Source organism: Corvus kubaryi, unplaced genomic scaffold (genome assembly GCF_017639235.1).
Source record: "Corvus kubaryi isolate FWS band 111438036 unplaced genomic scaffold, C.kubaryi_AGA036_p1.0 37367, whole genome shotgun sequence".
Lineage (NCBI taxonomy): Eukaryota > Metazoa > Chordata > Aves > Passeriformes > Corvidae > Corvus > Corvus kubaryi.
Genome location: NW_024581119.1, coordinates 5,645,522 through 5,669,196, shown reverse-complemented (window position 1 = coordinate 5,669,196; position 23,675 = coordinate 5,645,522). Strand labels below are relative to the sequence as shown.

The following is a 23,675-nucleotide window of genomic DNA, read 5'->3' as shown; positions in this document are numbered from 1 at the left end:
GCTTGGAGCACCCTGGGACAGTGGAAGGTGTCCCTGCCCATGGCAGGGGATGGCTCTGGATGGGATTTAAGGTCCCTTCCATCCCAAACCATTCTGGGAGTCTGTGACTTGCCAGCAGAAGAAACCAGGGGTTATTCAAGGCACAGAGGATTCCTGTTAATGAAGATCCAGCAATTATCCCAGAGATCCTCTGCAAACTCCCTTATCCCAGGGAGAGCCAAAAGGGGTCAAAAGCAAAGCCTGTGCTTGCTCCCTATTGGAAGTTTTCCATCAGGAAAAGGCACAGTGGGATCTCATTTGCAGAGCTGTGAGCCCGGAGTGTCTCCACTGGGATGGGAGGTGGAGGTGGGCAGAGAGGGATTAGTGAGCCCTGGGATGTGGGATTGAACATGGCACTGGGCATCCCGCAGGGATCTGAGCTGTGCATGGGGAGTGGGAACCCAGGCTGTGCTCCCAGACATTAATGGCTTGTTTGTTGTCTAAGAGGGTGGAAAACCAGAGAAAATCCGAGGCCCAAAGGACCTGTTTGATTGCAATAGGGCACTGTTGGTCCGGCCTGTGCTGGAGAGCCGGGCAATTACCAAGGGGAACTCCCCCAAATCCATGGGCTCGGCTCTGGGGGGCTGGCAGGATAAAGCTCCGATTCATGGGCACGTCTTTGGCTCCTTTCTTTGGGATCTCTGTATGTTGCACATGCAGACAAGCAGGAATGTCATTTTTTCCAGACTGCTTTTTGCATAAATTAGGATTGTTTGCTGTTCATCAGCTCACCCCGCCGTGACCCCTGCCTTCAGCCTTCAGCCTCCACCCTTCCCTGCTAGAACCCCACGGATCCACGCTGGCTCTGGGAAGTGGGGAAAGCAGCCTGGGGCATTCCCAGCTGGCTTTTTTGGGAGCTGCGCTGAGGATGGGCAGGTACAGGGAGCACTCAGAGCAGGTTGTAGGACAACGGGAAGGGTTTTCCCTCTCCAGGGTGGGTGTGCCTGCCCCTGCCATCGCCGAGGATGGATCTGGGATAAGATCGTGCCCTTGGGGTTCTGCAGCACGGCCTGGGAGATGTGAAGTGCTCCATGAGGCAGCCTGGATCCAGGAAAGCTGCTCGGCCTCGGGAGCGCTGATAAATGGGATGCTGCTGCTTCCCCTCCCACCCACACACTTCCACTTTCACTTCACATGTGGGACCCAGCCCTGCAATTCCCAGCCCGGCCATAAATAACCCCCGCGGCACCAGGCAGCCACGGGGACAGTGTGGAACGTGCCTTATTTATCTCCTTTCTTCCTCTGGAGCTCTGGGTGTCCTTCACGGAGGGGACGTCACACTCTGGGGATGTCACCTGTGTCCTGTTATCCCTGACCACCGACAGAGGAGACAAAGGAGAATCTGTCCAAACACCCTTGGTGCAGCTCAGGAATCAAATGTGAAAAGCCACAGCTGTTCCCAAAGCCCCATTCTTGTCACAGACAAACTTCCCTTGACCTGGAACCGCGTGGAAAATAAACAGAGAGGTAAAGGACACGTTAATAACTCATTTCCACAAAACCCAGCCCCACTGCTCTGCTACCGGAATTTTTCCCTCTGCTGCTCGCTCCCGTAACAAAAAGTGTTTATTAAGGTATAGATCATTTTGCATTGGTTTAGATGTGCACATAAAGCATTGAAAAATGTCCTGTTCCTGTTCCACTGGGATCATCTCACACCTTCCCTGCCCTAGGGGAAAACCAGGATAACTTTTCCTTAGCTGAGCGTGTCCCTGGCATTCCTGGCCCGACGGTGGGACCCAGGAGGGCTCAGCTCCCACCTCGGCCCTGCTGAGGCCATGGCACCAACCACGGAACCCTCGCTGTCCCTTGTGCCCGTCAGCTGATGGAGAACACAAAGGTCACTTTGAGACTGGGAAAAGGCCTCGGGAAAAGGAGAATTTCCCAGGTTTATCAGCTCCCCGTGGAACCCAGCGCAGAGAAATCTCTTTGTTCCTACGTCATCCAAGTTCTTTCTCCTCCTCCCCCCCACACTGCAGCATTTCTGATGGGAAGAGACCTGAGCCGTGGAAGGAGAGCCCAGGGATTCAAAGGATGAGCTGGACTGGAGCTGAGCCACGAGTCCTGAAAAATGGAGATGGAAGCTGGGATCACCCCTGGGGAGCAGGAGCTGGTTGATGGATCCAGCTGAGACCTGTGCTGGGCACTGCTTGGGGGTGTCCCTGTCCTGGGGGAAACAGACCCCACGAGGCCTCCAGGACCACCCTGAGTGGAGCCACGTGGAAAGCCTGGGCTCTGCCTTTGCAGCCCCTCCTCCAGAGGCTGCCCCAAGCCCCAGGCTCAGGGAATAACCGGATCATTTGGGGTGGAAAACTCTCTGAGACCATTGAGTCCGAGCGTTCCCCCAGCACTGCCAAGGCCACCACCGGCCTTGTCCCAGGTGCCACATCCACACTGTCAAATCCCTCCAGTGATGGGGCTCCATCCTTTGGAGCATTTTTGCCGCTCAACCCTTCCCCAATATTTTTGGAGACCCTCCTTGCCAGGAAGGAGGAATTCCAAGGCCAGGACACTGAAGCCACCACACTCTGCTGTCCAGGCAGGGCCACCTCCACCACAGACACCCCTGGGGACACGAAGCTTTGAGATTTCCAGTTATGTCCTCAGTGAACTGCCAGGAGAATTCCATCTTCCCATTCATTCCCATCCCAGCTCAACCATCACAAGCTGCTCATTATTTTCCCAATGGGTTTTATGTGACATTCTCAGTGCGGTGCTAATCTCATTTTTTGAACAAGGAGCTGCAAATGGAAGCAGTGAAATGATCTCAATTCACCCCCTGCATTTTTACACGGGCTTGAGAAGCAGTTGACTTTTTTAAAATGTCATGATTTTTTTTAAGGCTTTGAATTCCACCCCGGCAAGATGCAGGGAATATTTTAACAGATAAAAGAAAATAAAAATATCTCTTTTTTTATTTTTTTACCCCCAATGCTAATAGTAAGTTAAATAATAAAGAGCAAGTGATTAACTGGCTGCTGAATTGGTTTTGAAATCTGGCCAGATGTGTTCGAGCAGGAATTGTTGGCTGATAGCATTTTTATAAATCTGATCTCTATTTATGAGCCTGCCTGGGAAAAGAGCACTTCTGAAATCTGGCTTTATAGTCCTCGATTAAATGGTTCTGGATGAGGATTTTAATTTACAGTTTGAAGAGGGTGTGTGTGATGAAATCCTTGCTGGTTTTTTGTCTGAGTGTATCAGACTAATCAAAGATCCTTCTTCCACCTAAGAGGCCAAATTCTTCTTGCAATGGGAGAATTGTGAGTAAGGACTGATTTCCCAGTTAGCATTGCCATAAATGGTAATTAATTTACCTTGTTCCTGCGGCTTTCAGGACTTTGTTAATGGTGTGAGTGGGGCAGGCACCTGCACAGAGCAGTTTGCAATGAAAACATTTACACTGGCCTGCAGAAGAGGGATCAGTTTTTGTGCCAACAACGCAAAATCCACAAGTTTGCATCTCAAGGGCTCAGGCTGGAGATGTTCTGGTTGGAACTTCCCCAGAGATGTTGCTTAACAACAGAGTTAGAGCTGAGTGGAAATTTCTCACTTCCTCTTCCAGAGTGAAAACGTGACCGAATCACAGAATCCCAGAATGGATTGGGTGGGAAGGGACCTTAAAGCCCATCCAGTCCCACCCCTGCCATGGCAGGGACACCTTCCCCTGGAGCACCCCATGGTGCTCCAAGCCCCATCCAGCCTGGCCTTGGACATTTCCAGAGATGGCCACAGCTGCTCTGGGCACCCTCACAGGGAGGAAAATGTTGTTATTGGTGTGATTTTGGGTTTTCTCACCTCTGTACACATCCATGTATTTTTATCCATGTGGATGGAGATGAAAACGGAATTTTTCCCCACCTCGTTTCTCACCCAATCCTGACACCTTCAGATGTTTCCTGTTTAAAGCCCATTTTTACACGGATCTGGTCTCCCTTAGAAAAGTGGGATAAACCATGGATGAGCCAGTTTATCACAATTATCTTGGTCGACGTGGAGGAGATCCACGTGCAGCAGCTCCCAGCCTAAAGAGCATCACCAAAGTCACTTGTGGGGCAGTTTAAGTATTCAGGATGTTCCCGTACACCCCAAACTTTTCTGTTTTAGTGCATATCCTTCACATCCAAGGTGATGGACATCCAAGATCTGAGCTCCTGTCTGATCCAAGGGTAGAAAAAGCTCCTTCTCCTGCTTTGGAGGGCAGAAATTTCCCCTTAGCTCGGGCATTCGGTGTCCTTGGGCTCCATCCAGGCAGGAATTCATCGGGGTTGGTCCAGAGGGATGAGCTCTGGTGCTGTCCCCATTGGCTTTTGAGGCCAGGCAGCTCCAGAGGGTGCCAGCACCTGGATCCCAGATGTGCCCAGCTCTGGGACCACTGAACATCTGGGCACAGGCTGTGAGCCACGCCTGGGTTCTGAGGAGCGGCAGAGGGAATGTTGGGGCAGCCTGGGCAGACCTGCCATGGATTTCCAGGCGCAGGCAGCTCCTGGTCCGGCTGTGTCACCTTCTCCCAGGGCAAACACCGGGAAGGTTCCTCCGACTCAGGAATCCCCATTTTTCTCCCTGGGGTAACACCAAAAGCAGGGATTCTGGTGCTCAGGATCCTTTTGTTGGTTCCTGCTCTGTTCCCAGAGTCAGATGGAAATGATGATCTGTGAAGGGCTCTGGAAGCTCCTTACCTGCAGCTTCTCCCCCTCAGTGGTTTGTGATCCACAGGCAGGAGCACGGGGATCTCTCCCTGGGGAGGAACCCGGGGGCTGTGAGGGAGTGGAACTGGGGTAGGTGACAGCCGGTGACACTCAGGACTGGGCTGAATTCTGCCCGAATGATCCTTTCTCACTGCCCAGCGCCAGCAGACAAACCAGGGCCGTCTCCAGCTGCAGCCACCTCCCAGTGATGCTGCTCTGAGCTCTCATCCCAAATGCTGACGAGGATTTCTGAGGTTATTGGGAAAGGGGCTGTTTCTGCCGACACCAATGTCCTGCACCTCTCAGCAGGAGCCTGAGTGCCCCCAAATTGAAGCAGAACCCGTGAAACATCCCCAAGACATCTCGGATTTGGTGAAACCATCAATAAGCCCTGTGGGGAAACATGAAGGGATTGCTTTATTTTTTATGAGCACAGAGCAAACCCAAAGCAGCTGCCATGGAAAGTGCAATGACTTTATGATCAATTCCATGAGCTGCCCGAAATTTAACCCAACTTTTTTGTTGCGAGCTGAAGCAACTGGTTTCGGGTGACTGATGTGACAGCAGCAACCCCGAAACCAGGCAACCACGTGGAACCTGGGGATCTTCACGGTCCCTTCCCACCCAAAGCATTCCATGACTCCGTGATTCCATTGCCACGCTCCCAGCCGGCTGCACAGCCGCTCCTCAGAGCTGTTAATGTCTGGATTGCTGCATCCCAACACCCTCCTGAGCGGAGCTTCCAGGGAAGGACATCTTGCTCGCAGCTGCCAGCGGGGTTATCCCGGGAAGAGTTGCCCGGATAAAAATTGATTGCTGAACACATTCCACTCCCTCGGAGCTCAGATGTGACAGAGCCTTTGTAGCAAAGCCCAGGAGGCTGGAAACCTTCCTGGGGAGATGGAACCCTGTAAATCATTTCCTGTGTTAAAACAGCTACAAGAAGGAGCCGTGCCTGGCGAGGCCAGCAGGTAACGGATTTGGGCCACCTGGAGCTGTGTGTTCCTAAATTCAGGGCTAAAGGAGAGATTAATTCATTTTCTGGGAGCTGCTGGATGACCTGGGAATAGTTTTATGTGCATAAATAATGTGGGTTTTTTGCTATTTGTCACTTTGTGCATTTCAGCAACCTCCTGGGCTGGGAGAGCGGGGCAGGAGGGACCTTTGTCCTGTGAGCACTCGTTCGGCACAGCTGATTTCTGCGGGGAACATTTGGCAGCAGGAGATGCCACAGGAGCCCTGTGCAGGCAGAAATTCCCCACGTGGGAGCAAACTCAGGCTTGGTTTGCACTTTGCAAATGTCCACTGTGCTGAGAGTGCTCAAAACACCCAGGGGTGTGCTGGGAAAGGGAATCTCCGGGAATTATTCGTCTCCTCACACGGATCCTGCAGCAGTGGCAGTGCTCAGACGTACAGGCTGCTTTGCTTTTTGGTGAGGGTGCTGCCAAATTCCCTGGAAATCAACCCCTCCTGCAGATGCTCTGCAAGCAGAACTTTATGGTGTCGGTGCAGGGAGGCAGTGGGGGCTGAGCCCCCCGGCTGGGGGCTCTTTGTTGCTGTTGGGATCTCCAGGGAAAATCCCAGCAGCCGCTCCCAGGCTCCCATTTTGCCAAAATGTCCTGGAGCAGCACACACGGAACCCTTGGTACCTGGGCTTTGCTCCAGGGCTGCTCATGGAGACAACGGGATGGGATCCGTGCTGGAGCCGGGCAGGATTTCCAGCCGGGAGCCCTCTCCTGGAGGAAAACGCGGCTCTGCTGCCTGGAGAGCGAGACAGGGAGAGGCGGGATGGACACGTCCTCCTGCATCCGGGATTTGGGGGTGCCACTGGCGTTTGGAGGGCCCTGGCCAGGCTGTGAATGAGACAGGGCAAAGACCCTGAGAGAGACAACCCCAGATCCTGCTCTTCCAGAGCCTCTGGATAATGCACAGGGGCGTTAACGGAGTGAGACCACTGCAGGCTGTGTTCCTGCCCCACTCCCTTGTCCTGGCCGGCCGGGAATGTGCTCTCCTGCCCTTCTCCTGTGTGGAGAGGCCCCGGACACCTTCAGCACCTGCCTTGGGACCGGGCTTTGGGGAGATGTGGGTGGGGACCATCCCCCCCGCCGGAGCTGATCCAGTGGCTCCCAGTGCTGCCCGAGCAAATTCCCTCTCCGGATCCTCATGGAAGGAGGATTCCTTCAGCCTTTAGGGTTTTGAAAGCAAGCAGCGGCCACCAGGGCGCTTTTCTGGTTCCAGAGGAACATGCCAGGGGTTTGCAGCAGGCTGGATCCTTCCCGGGGCAGGGGGAAGGCAGGAAGCAGAGCAGAGAGCCCTGGGACACCACGGGAGCAGGGAAGGAGAGGTGCCGGGGCCCGTCAGGAGGAAGGGATTTCTGCCATGAGGCACCTCCGGGCACGGGCGGCAGCTGGGCTGGGATTTGGGGACCAGGGCTGCACAAGCCTCACCTGGCCGTGCTCTGCGAGCCTTTGCTTCGGTCCCTGGGCAGGAATAAACTCCACTCACGGGACTTGGGGGGCTGGAGCCTCGGATGGATTTCCAGGACACGGCACCCCAAGGCCACCCCACAGCGGGGCCGGCAGGACGCTGCTGTCCCCATCCCCACCTCCAAGCAGCCGCTGTTTTGCTTCCCCAGCGCCGTGACATCGGCCAGAGGTGGCTCTTTCCTGGCTGGCGGCGTCCGCAGCGCCCTGGGCGCGGGGCTGACCACTCCCCCTCCCTTTGAATAGGCAGCCCTGCCTCGAACACTATGGTATTTCCATCCTCCCCGGCTCCGGCGCGGAGAGCACCAGGTAGTTGGGAGGAGAGCGGACACAAGTGTGGGAAGCCGTGGAGGATACAAAGCTTTTCCCTGGGTCCTTCAGCTGAGCCGTAAGTGGCAGGGGGAGAGGCTCTGCGAACTCGTTCGGGGGTTGGAGGTACCTGGGAACATTTTCAGGACACCTCAGATTTGGTTTGTGGGGATTTACTTTTCCTCTCTCCATTTCCAGTCTCTCCCAGTGATAGATTTGTGTGTTTGCTGCTGCAGGATCTTCTCGAAATGTCTGGGGTGATGTTTCCCTTTAAAAATCTTTATAGATATATATTTATATATTTGGTACATAATTTTATATGGACATTCAGGAGAACATTATTATTTTCCTCACGGAGGTGGAAGGCTGTGCACTGGCATTAGTACAGTGAATTAAATTTGCAGTTCCTTTTCTGTTTTGAGTTGTAATTTGGTTTTGGTGTAATCAGGTTTGATTTTGCTGGGAGGGAGGGGAGATCCAAAGTGCCTGAGGTCGGACAGACAGCCCCGGGGCTGATTCCTGCTTTGCAGGGATGATTGGAAGGATTTGCTGTGGCCCCTCCACGTGTTTTCCATGGCAATGGCCAGAGTGGCTAAAGGGCCCAGAGTGCCACAGGTGCCAGCGTGGGCCTGTGGGAGAAGCTGGAGTGTGACAGCTGCAGGGATGTGCTGCCGAGCCGCTGCCATTCCCTGGGAAGAGCAGAATCCTGTCCCCCGGCCCAGGCAGTGGGAATTGTGAGTCCCTGAGGGCCCAGGCCAGGCCTTCCCCCTTTCCCATTAGTCTGTAAATCATTGCTTTGCATGTGGCCACTCACTCGGCGTTAGAGCCACCATCAGCCTCCCATCCTGCGCTGTCAGCCGACACCTTGGGGGCTGCGGGCTGGGGCTGGGCCCTTTCCTGCTGCAGCCCATTCTCACTGCCTCCCATCCCGCTGGGTTTGCAGCTTTCTCCTGCCTGCCGTGTCGATAATTTTCTGGCAAACCGGATTTTTTGGGGCAATTTCTCCTTGCCCAGGGGCTGGGGGTGTGTGGAAGCCTGAGGTGCTTTTTGTACCCCAACACTGGGATGTGTGTGTGTGTCCCTTGTCCTCAGAGCTTTGGGGGGGAGCGTGTGCCCCTCTGGATCAGAAAATTCTTTCCCATCTGGCAAGGTGAGGGACAAAGAAACACGAGGTAACCCCAGCTGCCACAGTGGTTTGGAGCCCCGTGGAAGAGCAGGGCTCAGTGGGGTTTTCAGAGCGAGCTTGGGCAGGCTGGTCCAGCTGTCCTGCTGAAGGTCCCACAGGGATCCTGGAGCACCACACGGACTCCCAGCTGGGCTGTCCATCCTTGTGCCACGGGAGAGGCTGGGCTCTGCGGGATGGGTCAGGTCCTGCCCTGCGGCAGGGATCCCTCTCTGACACTGATCCCGTTCTTTCCCCCTTTGCTCTGCCCCAGCTGAGGGCCTGGCCCGTGGCATGGTGCTGTGAGTCCACTGCTTCACGGAGGCAAATTCGCGAGTGAAATAACAGCTGCCCTCATTAACCCTCCCTTCTCATCCTCCCGCAGTTGCCAGTGGCTGCCGTGGGCCGGGGCAGAGCAGGGTGATTTAATGGCAACAGCTCTAGCACCCCACCTAAACCCTAATCCCACCTGAACCCAGCTGTGCATCTGCTGGGGCTGCTGATGGGGCATTATTTTAGCTTAATTAGCAGCTGAGCAATGGATGAAGGAGCAGAGAGCAGGAAAATGTAGAGAAAAAGCAGTTTACTACAGGCACGGAGAGCGAGGGCTCTGCGAGTCTGGGCCAAGCTTTAACCACCCTGGCACTCTCCCACGGCCGCTGTCACCCATCCCAGCCAGAGTCTGTCCAGCCAAACGGGAAGGCTCTTGAGATCCCATCATATCTCCCTCGGATCTGACAGGCCCCGGGGGAGGGAAGAGCCAGGGATGTGCTGACAGGCGGCCCCTGCCCCATCCTTTGCGGCAAGCGCGAATCCCCCGGCAATCAGCGCCCTGCGGCTCAGACAGTGGCCCGGGGGCTCACATCCTCGGCCTCGCCCCCTCACTTTCCCTGGGTGACCTCATCCCGGCCCTTTAACCTCCCGCAGTATTTACAGGGTGCAGGAGGGCCACTGCTACTCTATTTACCACCGCTACTCCATTGTTTACCGCAGCACCACTCAGTGCCCCGCCCGCCTTCCCTTCGGGAAACCGGGTGTGAACGCTCGAAAGTTATAAAATCATAAGAAATGTGGGATTTAGTGCGGCCAACCTGTTAAAAGGCATGGTCGTAAGTAAATAAAGCCCATTCCTGTCCACTGCTCCGCCGCTGCCTTAGGGATGCTCCTTTTGTCCGAGGGGCTGATGAATGGGAGGAGGTTTCTAAGATGCCAACAGATCAGCAACCCGTCCTTTGCCTGGAACGGAGCTGGCGGGCGGCCTGGAAAGTGCCCGGATCCCAAGGGTTAAAGCCTGGCGGAAGGATGTCATTTCCACCGGCCCTTTGCCCCACCCCCTCAAAGATGATAAATTAGTGCTGGATGCAAAAATGAAGTGGTTATCACTGAGCAGCTCTGGGTCAGAGGGTGGGGGTGTGGCAGGGGCTGCTGCAGGCTTTTAAAGCCTTGATTCACCTTCTCGAAGCCAGAAATACTTTAATGGGGTGGCTGATGCTTCCGCATCCTCCTGGCTTCCCATCTGACCCCATGGAAATTTCTCGGTTTATTGGGATGGAGGAAAGCACCTGAGTAGTGTTTGGTGGCTGTTCCTGGCGTGACACCTTCCCTGGGTGCCCAGCTGGGGCTGAGGGATGTGGGACAGAGCTGAGCGTGGTCCTGCAGCTCAGAACCTGGGGAACAGTCTGAGCCTCAGGACTTCGCATCAGAGCCATGGATGGAGCATTAAAGTGGGAATCAGAGATGGGACTTGACTGGCCGCTGGGAAGCCACTGTGGCATCGCTCGACTTCCCTCCTCCTATCCTTAAAACAGCATAAAACTCAGACGTTACATGGAAATACTGTAAAGTGTCTTCATATAGCCAACAGACAGAGTTCACTTTATTCTAATATTCGTTTTTAACTCCTTCCCAACTTCTGCAGGGGGGTTGTGTGTTAATCATGAGCACAAACAACTTTTCCCTTTTTAAACCAAGCTTGGTAATTGACTTAAAATTTAAAAAAACCCCCGACCTTGTAAAAGAGGAGGGATGGATGTTGAAATGAAATTAAAATTTTAATTTAGTTTAGAAGTGACCCAAGAGTGTAATAGCTTTGGCTGGTACTTGGTCAAGTCCCAGAATGAATGCTGCTTCTCCCACGCATGTTTTCACAATAGGATAGGAATAATAAGAGCAAACAATAAGGCTGAAGTCAAACTGTTAAGTCATTAAGGATTTTACCAAATGTTTCTGATTCCCCTCTATTTATTAACAGCTCTCAGGGAGCTGTGGCTCTGGATTATCTTGATGTAAATCTGCAGTGATTTCCTCAGTCTCAGCCAAGTTACCTGTCCCGGAGAGCTCCAGCCTGGAACGGAGCTCAGCTGAGCTCCCTGACAGCATCCAGGGGAGGAGAGGAACTCTTTAGGCTCTTATTAGAGGAAGCTGCGGAGAAGCAAAATATCGCTCAGCCATCAGGGAAACTTGCTGACAGTGGGAGATGTTTTGGGCTGTGAAGTAGTTTCCTCCGGGAAGTGGTGGAAGTTCTGTTAAAATTAGCCTGGACAAAGCACAGCAGAGCTCTGTCTCTGCTGGCTCTGCCTCCTCTTCTGCCTCCTCTGCTCGCTTTTCCAGAGCACAATTATCCCATGCACAGGATCTGCTCACCTGCCTTCTCCAGCAGGGTGTGTCACCTACTTGGGTGCCATCCCTGCCCATGGTGGGGGGTTGGAACGGTCCCTTCTGGGATTCCTTCATCGGGGATTCCATGATTCCAGGTCTTTTTCACGGCCTCAGGCCTGTGTTTCTCTGTCCTGTAACCGCTGTCACCCACAAAACCTGCATCAGGTCGGGGGACTGGTTTCATTTGCTTTTAACCAGGACTTGTCTTGAACCCACAGAGATGGGGATGCAAATTGCTGCGGAGCTTTGTGTTGTGTTTCTGCCCCTCTCTTGTGCTTTTTAACAGCTCAGCTTGGAGGGGAAGAGAAACCAGAAAGCAAAGAGGCTCTAAATGTCTTGGAGCTGCTGTCTAGAGATGATAATTCACCTCTTTTGGGCTGGGGAGGGGTTGCTCTGCAGCTCTGGTTAAATCCTATTGCTATTCCTTGTTGCAGGAAGCCTGTCCCGGCTGTCAGGACGGGTTTGGTGCTGCTGCTGCCAGTGCTCACACGCGGCCTCGAGCAGCAGCGTGCGGTGCCTTGCTGGAAGGTTCAGCCTGAGAAAGATGCAAACGACACCCAGTGAGGCATGAACGCGGCTCTCGAGAGCTGCTGCGCGTGAGGTGCCTCGATCAAAGGGGAAAAAACCCCAAACCAAGCCCCAGCTGCCGCTGCACGAGCTGCAAAGCAGAGAGCAGGGCTGCTCGCGGGGACTGCTGTTTGACTGCTCTTGGGGCTGTGGCTCCTCACTCTGGGACACGTGGGTGTCACTGCGGCAGGTGAACAGCCCCCAGCTCTCTCTGGCTCCGTTTCACCCTGTCTTGCTCTGTTTGGCAGCATCAACCTTTGCTTTAGGGCAAGGTCAGCCCGCGTTTGCCTGAGATGGTTTCTGTGCGTTGAAGGTTGGGGCCGGGTGTGCGATGGGCTGGGATCGAGTACCTTGCCCTGCATTAGGAGATGCCCTTCACACCGGGGGTGTTCCGCCCTGGAAGTGCTCAGGGCCAGGTTGGACAGGGCTCAAAGCACCCTGGTGTCCTGGAAGGTGTCCCTGCCGCGTGGACCAGGATGAGCTTTAAGGTCCCTTCGAACCCAAATGTTCTGGGACCGCTCAGGTTGCAGCGATGGGCTCCACACACCATCCTCGTCTCGCCCAGCTGCAGCTGCCCCAGCTGCAGGGAGATTTAAGCCAAGGCGTTTTAACGCCTCGTTAGGGCAGGCTGGCAGGGCGTGCACAGATGCTGAGATTAGTTAAGGCTTCTGAGCCACACTAACTCGGCTCGGTGTGGTTTTGGGTACAGCACAGACAGAAACAGGCTCGTTGTTCTTCCACCGCGCAGGGGTAGTTTTCAGTCTTGTGAATTAAAAAAGAGAAGTTTGAAAAAAAAAAAAAATCCTGCTGGTGTTAGAGGCAGAGTAAGTAATAACCAGCAGGAAATGATGATGATAATTTAATACCGTGCACATGCAGGTGGTTTGTGTTGGGCCATTACTCACAGGGCGCGGGGGAGATGCTCTGGGGGTCCCTGTTTGCTGAGGTGCTGAGTGAGGCACAGCCAGAGCAGCTCTGCCCTTCCCTGGGGGTGGAGAACTGCAGCGAGCTCCGACAGCAGCAAAGCTCCAGGGAAGGAGCAGAGGAAAGGCTGGGAGAGGGTCCCAGGGCCTCCAGGAGATGGTCAAGGGTCCAGCGTAGAAGTGGAGGCTGGAGGTGATGTGGTTGTGCTGAGAAGAGCTGAGCACAAAAGGTGGGGAGCAGCTGAGGGAGCTGGAGGGGGGCACAGCCTGGAGAAAGGAGGCTCAGGGAGACCCTCTGGCTCTGCACCATTCCCTGACAGGTGGGGGCAGCCGGGGGGAGTTCATCCTGTTCTCCCAGGGAACAAGTGATAGGAGTAAAGGAAACAGCCTCAGGTTGCACCAGGGGAGGTTTAGGTTGGCTATCAGGAAAATTTCTTCACTCAAGCACTGGCACAGCTGCCCAGGGCATGGTGCAGTCACCTTCCCTGGAAGTGTTCCAAAAATGCATCAAGTGGCACTCGGGATAGGGTGGGCCTGGCAGCTCCAGGTTAAGGGCTGGACCTGAAGGTTCTGGGATTTTGTTGTAAGATAACTCAGACTGGTGTTTGCTCCTGCAGCACTCACAGCCCAGGGCTCTGCAGGAATCCAGAGGTGCTCCCGAGGAGCCAGAGCTGTCCTCGGGGAGGTTAAAGCAGCTTCTCCTCATCACCAGGCTGGGAACAGCCATTCCCCTGGCTCCACGCCCCATCCTGCCCAGCCCAGGCTATTCCCCTTCCCTCTTTCCTCCCAGCACCTTGGAGTCGAATCCCTCAAAGCACAGACAGTGCATTCCCTGCGTTTTCCATGGGCACTGCAAGGAGAGAGGGAAAACATCCACACCTCTGATAACAGAGCCACATTGCAGCTCCTCCACCTCAGCCACACAAATGGCTTCATTGGTGATTAAAAATCCCAGCTAAAGAGCAGCTCTGGCAGGAGGATTTGCTCAGGAGAGTAAATCCCGTGTGAGGAATGCTGTGTGGGACTGCAAGGGAGACATTCAGCGAGGGAAGCCTAAGCTCATGGAAAACAGAGGATGTGTTGTGAAACAGCAAAGTTCTTTGTGCGACAGGCTGGGCCTGACAAAGCTTTCACAGGAAAGGTGTTGATCTCAACAACAAACTGCTTTTTTTTTTTTTTTTTTTCCTCTCTCAGAAGAAAAAAATTGGCAATGATTTCCCACCGATTCTCCAGCAAAGGAAATATGATCTCATCTTCCCTCAGAGCAGCTCCCTCACTTGCAGGTGATAACTCATTCCCCATTGTCAGGCCCTCCCCTGGTTCCACTCCTGCATCTGGGTGCTGCATTGTTGATACAACCCCTCTAATCACAATATTTCCTATTAATCCGGGTATTTTTCCTCTTAACTTTTCCAGCCTAAACTCGCTAAGGTGCTCCAAGGTTTATACAGCTGTGGGAAGCACAGGCTTAGTGGGGCTGTCAGTTTTTATGGCATGGAATCTAATGCCCCTCTCCATTGCTGCAGGCACCTCCAAGATGATGAGTTATTACATGGACACGGCCATCAGCAACGCAGCTCCTTATCCTTTGGCTCGGCCTGGGATGATGGTAAGGAACGGACAGGACAACGGGGAATGGCCTTGCACTGCACAAGGGTGGGCAGGGATTAGATTTCAGTCAGAAATTCTCCCCTGGGAGGGTGGGTAGGCCCTGGCACAGGGTGCCCAGAGCAGCTGTGGCTGCCCCTGGATCCCTGGCAGTGCCCAAGGCCAGGTTGGATGGGGCTTGGAGCAGCCTGGGATAGTGGGAGGTGTCCCTGCCCACGGCAGGAATGAGACAGTCTCTAAGTTCCCTTCCAATCCAAATCATTCTATGACTCTATAAAAGACAGGAGTTGGGGTTGGTTTCCTACCCCAGCAGTTTTCTCTCAGGTTGCTGTGATTTCTCCAGCCCTGACCCAGCTCGGTGCCATCTCGTGAGTCCCTTTAGGGAGTCCAGAGCAGTCCTGAATTCCAAGCGTTTACTCAGAGCTTCTCTGCCCCTTTGGAGCCTGCAAACCTCCCCTGGAAATGGGATCCTGCATCGGATTTCCCGCGCTTGTGTTGGGAGGATTGTCAGGGGAAGCATTGTCCCGGCGCCTGCTCCCCCTGCTGCCCTTCACCTGGGATCAGCACGGAGCAGGGCAGCGTTTGGGAAAGGTTCCCGTGGTTTTCTGGGGTTTTGGGAGCACTCCGGTGCTCCCTCTCCCGAGCCAGCTCTGCCCTGTTTGCAGCTGATGGGTGGTTGCGTATAATAAAGGTTGGGGTGTGATTCTGGGACAGGCTGGGCAGGGATTTGAGCCTTTTTTAGGAAAATCAGATCCATATTTAGGGAAATCTGATCCATGTTTAAATCAATCAGACCTATATTTAGAGAAATCAGACCTCCATTTAGAGAAATGATATTTGTAGTTGTTTTTCCAAAGAACTGCTGAGCGTTAGAGGTCAGATAAACCCTGGGCTGACACAGAACATGTGCTAAGAGCCAACATTTTCCCCAAATTGGGAAGAAAAGCCCACCCTGAGCCATAAAATATTCCCAAGGCAGCTGCACAGCTTTCCTTTGAATGGTTCCGAGCAAACATTTGGCTTTTAAATATTGATTGGCCATCAAGGAAATATATTCCCCTGCAGGGAAATGGTAACAATGATAAATAATTCAAACTTCCTGCATTTATTTATAGGTACGTGCATGGTATTGTCCTCTCCTAGGGAGACAAACACTTAAATGCAATGTATTTATTATATGCTGTATATATGTATATATGTCTGTGTACATGGTAAATATATATATTGTGTATAGATATTATTATTGCTTTTATATAATAGATATTATTATATAATATAATGTAAATATATGTAATATATAATGTGTAAATATATATAATGTCTATTATATAATATATAATAGATATAAAATACGCAATACATATAATATAGATATTATAAAAATAATCAATACAGTGTGCACATATATATACACACAATATATACACAAATATATAAGTATAAAATAAATAGGTGTGTACAAAATAAAATGAAAACTACATCCTGGGATCATTTATTAAAGTTTTTTTTTTTCCCCAACCTAAACAAATCTATGTTTCTAAGTACCTCTCTGTCTGATAAATATATTTTCTTTATAAAGTATAAATCTAGCTTCATATACAATAAAAATAAATGTGTAATTTCTATTGAGTTATGAGCTAGGATTGCATAGGTGTGGGGGTATAAATGCTTACGTCACACATAATCAGTACAAATATAATGTGTTGGGTGTTAACATATAATAATGCAGTATATTATGTAATGTACAGGTAATTATATTATCTAGAAATTATGTTATACATTATTTATGTAAATTATGTTTAAATATTATATATTTATTTAATTAATATAATTAAAATATATTTATGTATCTATTCAATTTATATAATTTATATTAAAATTGTGTTATATATTCTATGAATTCTACAAATTATACATTGTATCATATAAATTATATATATATATACATTTCATAGGAGGTGTATATCTCACACACCCATGTGTGCATACCACATGTATATACATGTCTGTGGACACAACAATAAAACCAATATAAACTTAAATAACCCAAATATAAAGGATATAATCCCAAATAAAATCCCTATGAATAGGAAGAAGAACATAAATACGACAGCTGGGACCAGGCTCTCCCCCAGTGCCTGGACAGGGCTGTGGTTCTGCACCCCCTGCTGACCCCCCCCACATTTTGGGGGGGTTTTGGGATCTCCTGCTGCTAAAAAATGACATTCCCAGCTGGGGGGGTGGAACAAACTCTGCCACAGAGGGTGTCCCCTAACCCCGAAATCCTGCCGAGCTCAGCCCCACTCCGACCTTCACTTTTCTCCTCATATTGGTTTAAAAAAGGCCCCTTTTGGCCCCGTCCCAACACCCCTCAGCCGAACAAGCTGGGATCTCCCAGAGCAGGACTTGCTGCCTGATTTTGGGGGAAGCCCCACTGCCCCCTGCACATTTCGGGGTCCTGCCCCCCTGACCGTTCCCTTCTCCTTCCAGAAACAAGGAGTCCCTGGTCCCTGCGAGGATCCCTGGGTGACGTGCGGCTTCCAGGCCTCCTGCTGCCAGCCCAGGCCGTGCTGCCCGCTGTGGGATGAACCCGCCACGCAGGAGGTGCCCACGGGGCTGGAGCACTACGGCACAGGTAGGACACGGGGGTGGCACGGGTGGGACACGGGGGTGGCACGGGTGGGACACGGGGGTGGCACCTTCCCTGTGCTGGGCGGCTTGGAGCAGCCTCAGCTGGGAAAATGAGCCTGAATCCCCACCAGGCTCTGTTTGTTGTGTGTCCCCCTGGTCTCCTTCCAGATTTGCTTCCTGTCCCAGTCCTGCTCTCATTTATTGGGGATTTTGTCCTTAGTGCCTCCCTCAGGCACAGCATTGCCAGGCTTGATGGTGTCAAGGGTCTCCCTTCGTGAAGATTGGCCCAGAAAGCAGAAAAACCCCTTAAATATATTTTTTGTATCTATTGTCCTCCAATTGAAGTGATGCTGAAGGGTGGGAGCTTCCTTCTTCCCTGCTATGGTGTGGGAGACCTCCTCTCCTCTTCCTGCTGTGCGTTTTGCTGGGTTTTGGAATTTTGAAGTCCTGGGTGCATCTCCCTTGCATTTAGGGGCAGCAGCCCTGCCTGCTGCTCCCTGGGGTGTCCAGGAGGATCCCATGGGCAGGGTGGACCTGCCAAGCTGCTGGTGGCATCCTCGGCATTTCTCCTGGCGTTTGCAGGACTGATGTCCTGGCTCCTGGTGAGTGACTTTGGAAAGTGGCATCCATGGAGGTTTACAAGGAAATGGGGGATGCCCAAATTTCCTTTCCGCTCTGGTGGAAATTTTGGGTCTCTTGTAACTCAGTGACTTGCACTGGCACAGGGTGCCCAGAGCAGCTGTGGCTGCCCCAGCCCTGGAAGAGTCCAAGGTTGGGACATTTGGAGCAACCTGGGGTAGTGGAAGGTGTCCCTGCCCTTGGAAGGGGGTGGCACTGGATGGGCTTTAAGGTCTCTTTCAACCCAGTTCTGGGATTTTATGATTCCTTGGGAGGGTGGTGGTCACCAGAGCCAGAGGTGAGGGGCCAGGCTGGGCCATCAGCTAAAGCAATCCCCAACCTGGCGTAGGGAATGTGTTCCCAGCCTGGCCTAGGGAATGTGCTCCCAGCCTGGCCTAGCTGATGTCTCCTCCCACACATCTCTAGTTTGGAAGTTGTTACAAAAGCACCGCTGTCTGGTTCTTGCCCCACGTGTGTTTCAACACATGAATTTTCATGCTGAGCTTGCGCTTTGGGCTGTTTCTTGTGGTGTGGAAGGGGGGGTGGAACGAGATGAGCTTTAAGGTCCCATCCAAGGTCCCAGACCATCCTGGGATTCCAGGACTCTTGTAGGAGCAGATGGTCTCTGGCCTGGGGTGGGTGAGGAGGGAGCAGCCCAGGGCTCAGGTACCCCCAGCACAGCCTGGCCACAGAACCAAGAGAAAGAGCTCAGGTTGCACAAAGGTGACCTTTGCCAAGGGCCAAGATGAAGTTTATGTTTCACTTCAGTCCCACATAAGCCTGTCCTGAAGGGCTCAAACCCCGTGCCAGCTTTCCTGTGGCATGTGCTGCTCTCCTGGGACCAGTTCCTGCTCATCAGTGGTGCTTGTTGGCCCCTGGGGGGGGAAAGCCCTGGTGCTCAGAGCTTTCTGCAGCTGAAGAGTTCAGCAGAACCAGCCACTGCTGCGGTCAAATGTACAGTCTGAAATCTCTCCTTGGCAAAGGTTCAGGCATTTGAGTTTTTTCCTTTCTCCTTTGGTGAGCATTTGAGTGTGAGCAGGAGATGGACACACGGAGCTGTGCCTGTGGCCGGAGCAAAGCCCCTCTGCTATTCCCAGGCGTCCTTATTCCAGCTATTTGCTCAACTCCTGTGGGTGACCTCTCTCAGCATGATGTCAGCTCTGCTCTGATGAAATCTGCCCTGGCAGCATTTGGATTTGCTCAAACATTTTGCAAGTCTGTGCCTGGAAAGTTGTTTTAGGGTTTTTTTCCCCAACCGTCTCCCGTTCTCTGTGGAAGTGCTCTCTCCAGGGACCAACATATCTGCAGCCCAGCTCCTCCTCACCCCACACTGGCTCTGGGAGCTTGCTTGATACAGAGCCTGGAGCCTGCCTCCAACCTCAGTGAAGCCAGGGAAAGAAATCCAAGCTGTTGCTGTCTTCCACAGGTTTTGATCCAGCTTTTAGTGAGTTGGGATGAGCAGGACAAGCCCCCGGTTCTCTTGCAATACCTAAGAATTACTTTTCAGTTCTTCCTGTTGCCATGCAAGGTGCTCTTTCTCTGATTTGTTTTTTAGTGTTGCTGGTTCTTCAGTCTAGAGCAGTTTCTAATTTTAAACAAGAGGAAACTCTTATTTGTATATGGGGCCAGGAACAGCCTTTCATTTCTCCTTTGTGTCTCGGCTGCACATGAAAACCATTTGTCATCTATTCTTCTGCTGCACCAGAGGCTATTTTGGTTTTCATGGTCTTGATGTTGGTGAAAGAAACAAGTCAACAAGGAAAATGCAAGTGTGAATATATCCTCCTGCAATAGAAACCCACAACATTTCGAAGAGTTTGAGGACTGCTTGCGTTTAGGGAAGATGCTTTGCCTTTGAAGTTTGGGCAAGTTTATTTACACTGTGCTTGAAGCTGATAAGATTATTCTGTGATATGGATAAAGGAAAGCCTGGTGTGGATTTAGCTCATAGATAAAGCAAGAAGGGGTGGAGTTTTTCTGGCTTTAAAAAGCCGACATTTGAAAGCGGGCTGGAGTCAGTTTCATTTGTTAGCTCGTGCCACAATGTGTGGTGCACATGTTGGGGATGTCACTGCCCAGGGATCGCCACAGCGAGGGGAAGGCCCAGCCCAGAGGTGGCAGAACAAAGCCACCCAGAGAGGAGTTGCCGGCTGCCCAGGGACAGGAGCTCTGCTCCCTGCACAGGTGGCATCAGGACTGTAAGGGCACCATGGCTGCTCCATCTCCACCCACCTGCAGGTGCCCTGTGCCTGCCCAAAGCGTTGCTGGAAGGATGCTGAAAGCCACACTTGGCACCGTATGGCGAATCCATAAAGAAATAGGATCCTAATATTCCTCCACGGGAGTATTTTTTGGATGATACAAAGTTAGGTGTAAAACTGGAGTGGAAGGAAAGATTTGACATTGGAATTATCAAATTGTTGTGGGCCTCTGAGCAACCTGACCGAGGGGGTGGCATCCTGCCCGCGGTGCAGGGGTTGGAATGAGATGATCCTTGAGGTCCCTTCCTGCCCAAACCACTCCGGGATTCTGTGATTCCATTCCAGTTCCAGCATGGACACAGTGCTGGCTGTGCTGCCTTTAGGAGCCAAGGCCACTTGAACAGCCCCTTCCACTCAGAGCGGGTTTGTTTTCCTTACTGATAGGGGAGATAAAACTGTTGTTAATGGCAAGTGAGGGATGGAACGACTCCGACTGCAGCGGGAGAACTTTCTACAACTGTTGTGCTGAATTAGCATCCTTGGACTGACGGTATTCCCAGCCTTTTGGATACTTCTGGAGCATTTGGGGGAGTGCTCCTGCCTTCACTGAGAAGTGAATCACAGAATCCCCAAATGGGTTGGGTTGGAAGGAGCTTTAAGGATCATCTCATTCCAACCCCCTGCTACAGGCAGGGACACCTTCCACCAGAGCAGGTTGCTTTAAGCCTGGCCTTGAACAGTTCCAGGGATCTTCTGGAGAGCAAAAAGCAGAGCTGGTGCTTCATGGGCATCAAGTCCCTGCAGCCTGGGCTGCCCTGGTGTTGTGCTGGTTTGGGCAGGAGAGCCAAGCAAGCCCTCGCAGCTGGAGAAACTCCTGGGTGTGCTCTGACCCCACACAAAGCAGGGCTGGATGCTCCTTGTGCCCCCACCCTGCTGACCCTGTGATCCTCCTTCCAGCCCAGCTCCCAGCCCAGGGTCTCACGGGGCCGCCCACCTCCGTGGCAAACCCTCCCAGCTTTTCCCCATGTGTCCCCCTCCTTTGCCTGCTCTTCTCCCGGTGGAGAACCCCGCAGGAAAGCGCTTTCTGTGAGCACTTTCTGGGCCATCTTCCAGGCCCACGCTCAGAGGAAGGGGGCTTGGAGAGGAGGAGGAGAAGGGGGGAAGGTAAAGCTGACCAGGCTCAGCCCGATGGCTTCTCCAGCTGCAGAGCATTTTCCGAGCGCAGCTTTTTCTTTTTTTTTTTTTAAATCTGCTATTTTTTTTTCATGTCCTTTTATCCTATTTTTAACTGTGGCCTCCTTCCTTTTCTCAGCCTCCTCCAACACTTCCCCCTCCCCTGTGCTGCGCTGCCTCCCCCGCACGCTCTCGCGGAGATGAATGGGCGCCTTCTCACAGGGCACGCACAGCTGCTGCTCCCGCCTGCAGGACAGCCAGGCTCATCCCTGGGCCAGCCAGGCTCATCCCTGGGCCAGCCAGGCTCTTCCCTGGGCCAGCCAGGCTCATCCCTGGAGCAGCCAGGCTCATCCCTGGGCCAGCCAGGCTCATCCCTGGAGCAGCCAGGCTCATCCCTGGAGCAGCCAGACTCTCCTCACCCTCTTTAACAAACCGGGAGCAGCCAAGGGGGATGTGGAGGAAGGTGAAGGGAAGCAGGACGGGGGAAGATCGGGGTGAGCCCCCACGGGGAGGGATGCCCTGGATGGGAATTCATTCCGTGGCTCGGACAAAGCCCTGCACAAAACCCTGCGCCTTCCCAGCCTGCTGCAGCATTCCCTGACCCACAGCTCTCCCCGGCTCGGGGGCTGAGTGAGGCTTCTGGGCTCTGTTGTCACCCTCTGGCCGCTGAGGTGGCACAGCCTCTCTGTGTCCGGATCTGCTTCGGTTCTGGCTGGAATGGGGGTTTCTTTCACTTTTCCCCTGTGGACCTTGAGGGGTTCCATTGGCTCCAGGTAAAGGCCGGTCGCAGCTGCTGTGCTGGGACACTCTGGGCTGCTGAAGGACACAGATCGTTTTCTCTGTTAAGTGCACTTTCCAGTCTGTTGGTGGAGAGAAGAGATCCTTCTGTGCCTTGGGAATGAATTGCAGGGCTGTGGGATGCTGGGGGTGTGTTCGAATCTCCTGGGAAGGATGAGCAGTCCCTGCTTTGGGAGCTGGAGTGCTGGTTCCTGTGAATCCTGTTGTTTCCCAGCTGAGGAAAACACACACAGGCGATCCCGTGGCACTCAGTGATGCTGGGACCTGCTGCAGCTCAGCACTTGGAGAGGATTTTTTGCACTGAGGCAACAGAATGCCAAAAATCCAGGCTTTCGCTTTTCCATTGGTTTCCTGTCTGACTCTGGAAAATTCTCTGTGTCACCTCTCCAAGCCAAAACCCCGGGGAGCTCCCTGTGCCTTGGTCATCAGCAGAGAATGAGCTCAGAGCTCTTTTCCCACTTGAGCTGCAGACTGGAGTCAGCTGGGGATGAGGGATCATGCTCGGAGCAGGGTGTTGGTCCCCGGGATGAGGCTGGGGGAAAGCTGGAACGTTGGTGTGTGGGTTTTGGAAGAAGCCTGGAGATTTGCTGGGGTTCTCAGGTGTAACAGAGGGGTGGGAGCTCAGCAAGAGGCAAAACTCAAGTTTGGGAACTGCTAAAAGGAGCAGTGGCACCGAGAGCTCCCATCTGGGAAAGGGATAACGGGATGTGGAGTCTGGAGCAAGGGGACTGAGACACAGCCTGTCCAGGGCTTCCCTGATGCCTTGAGGATGCCTGCAGGAGAGGTCTCGTTTTGGGGTGCCCTGGGAGCAGGACTGACCCCTCTGTAGGGATGGAGCGAGCTGTGGGTGTACCTGTTTGGTTTTCCAGAGGAGGAAACCATCCTACACCTCCAAACGCTTCAGACGGGCCACACAAAGCAGAACTGAAGCGGGTGGGGGGACGGTGTATGAGCTTTCCCAAGAAAATTCCTCACAACTGTGACCTGTGGGGACACTGGGCAGCAGAGCACCCTCTCCAGAGCAGCACTCAGCACTTAGGGGGGCTTTGCTGGGCTGGGGAGGAGCAGGGAGGGCAGCAGAAGTGAGGAGAGAGATTTGGAAGAGGCTTCGCAGGGAAGCGGGGGAGTCCCTGTCCCTTGGAGTGTTCAAAAAATGTGTAAATGTGGCTCTGGGGGCCACAGTTCAGTGGTGGGCCTGGCGGTGCTGGGGGAATGGTTGAGCTGCCTGATCTTAGAGGGTTCCTTCACCCTTTAGGATGCTCTGATTGTGTTTTCTCCCAGGATGGACAATGGGCTGTGGGGAGCAGGGAATCCGGGACCCTGCAAACAGCCTGATCCTTTTAGCTGCTGGCAGCTTGGAGCACCTCTCTCCCCCTCCAGATGTTCCCTGTGTTTATGGCTGCTGGAGCAAGAGCCTGAACTCTCTCATTAATGCGTTTCTCTCTCTCTTCCTCACATCGAAGCCAGAAGTCTCAGCTCCGAGGCTGCAGCTGGGAAGGAGCTGGGGTGAGGGGTGGGAGAGGGGAGGGAGGTGTGCGCCAGCCTCCCGTCCCACTCAGCTCCCCCTCCGCTTCCCTCCCCCCGAATCCTCCCAAAATACACATGCCCCGCAAAAAGAAAAACACTGGCAGATTTTTTATTTCAGAAAGTAAACACTTAGGCCATGGGGGTCTGGAGGTTATGGGAAAAGAGGAAACCATTGGGCTAATCAGGCCGGGACACACTTCCCCTGCTGAAATAAAGCAGAAATCGCTGCCTTGCAGGGCGCCGCCGTGGTTAACCCTGGGGCTGCCAGTGCCATCCATGGAGTGTTTTCC

At 53.0% G+C, this 23,675-nt stretch overlaps 1 protein-coding gene across 1 annotated transcript in view; it reads left to right on the top strand.

Moving 5' to 3' along the window:
- Positions 1-7,496: 7,496 nt before the first annotated feature.
- ETS1 (ETS proto-oncogene 1, transcription factor) overlaps positions 7,497-23,675 on the top strand; it is a 75,627-nt gene continuing 59,448 nt past the window's right edge. The window contains exons 1-3 of the mRNA XM_042034086.1: positions 7,497-7,598; positions 14,356-14,438; positions 16,928-17,072. Of these exons, the coding sequence (XP_041890020.1) occupies positions 14,367-14,438; positions 16,928-17,072 (217 nt within the window). The 5' untranslated portion in view covers positions 7,497-7,598; positions 14,356-14,366. The remainder of the gene's footprint in view (positions 7,599-14,355; positions 14,439-16,927; positions 17,073-23,675) is intronic.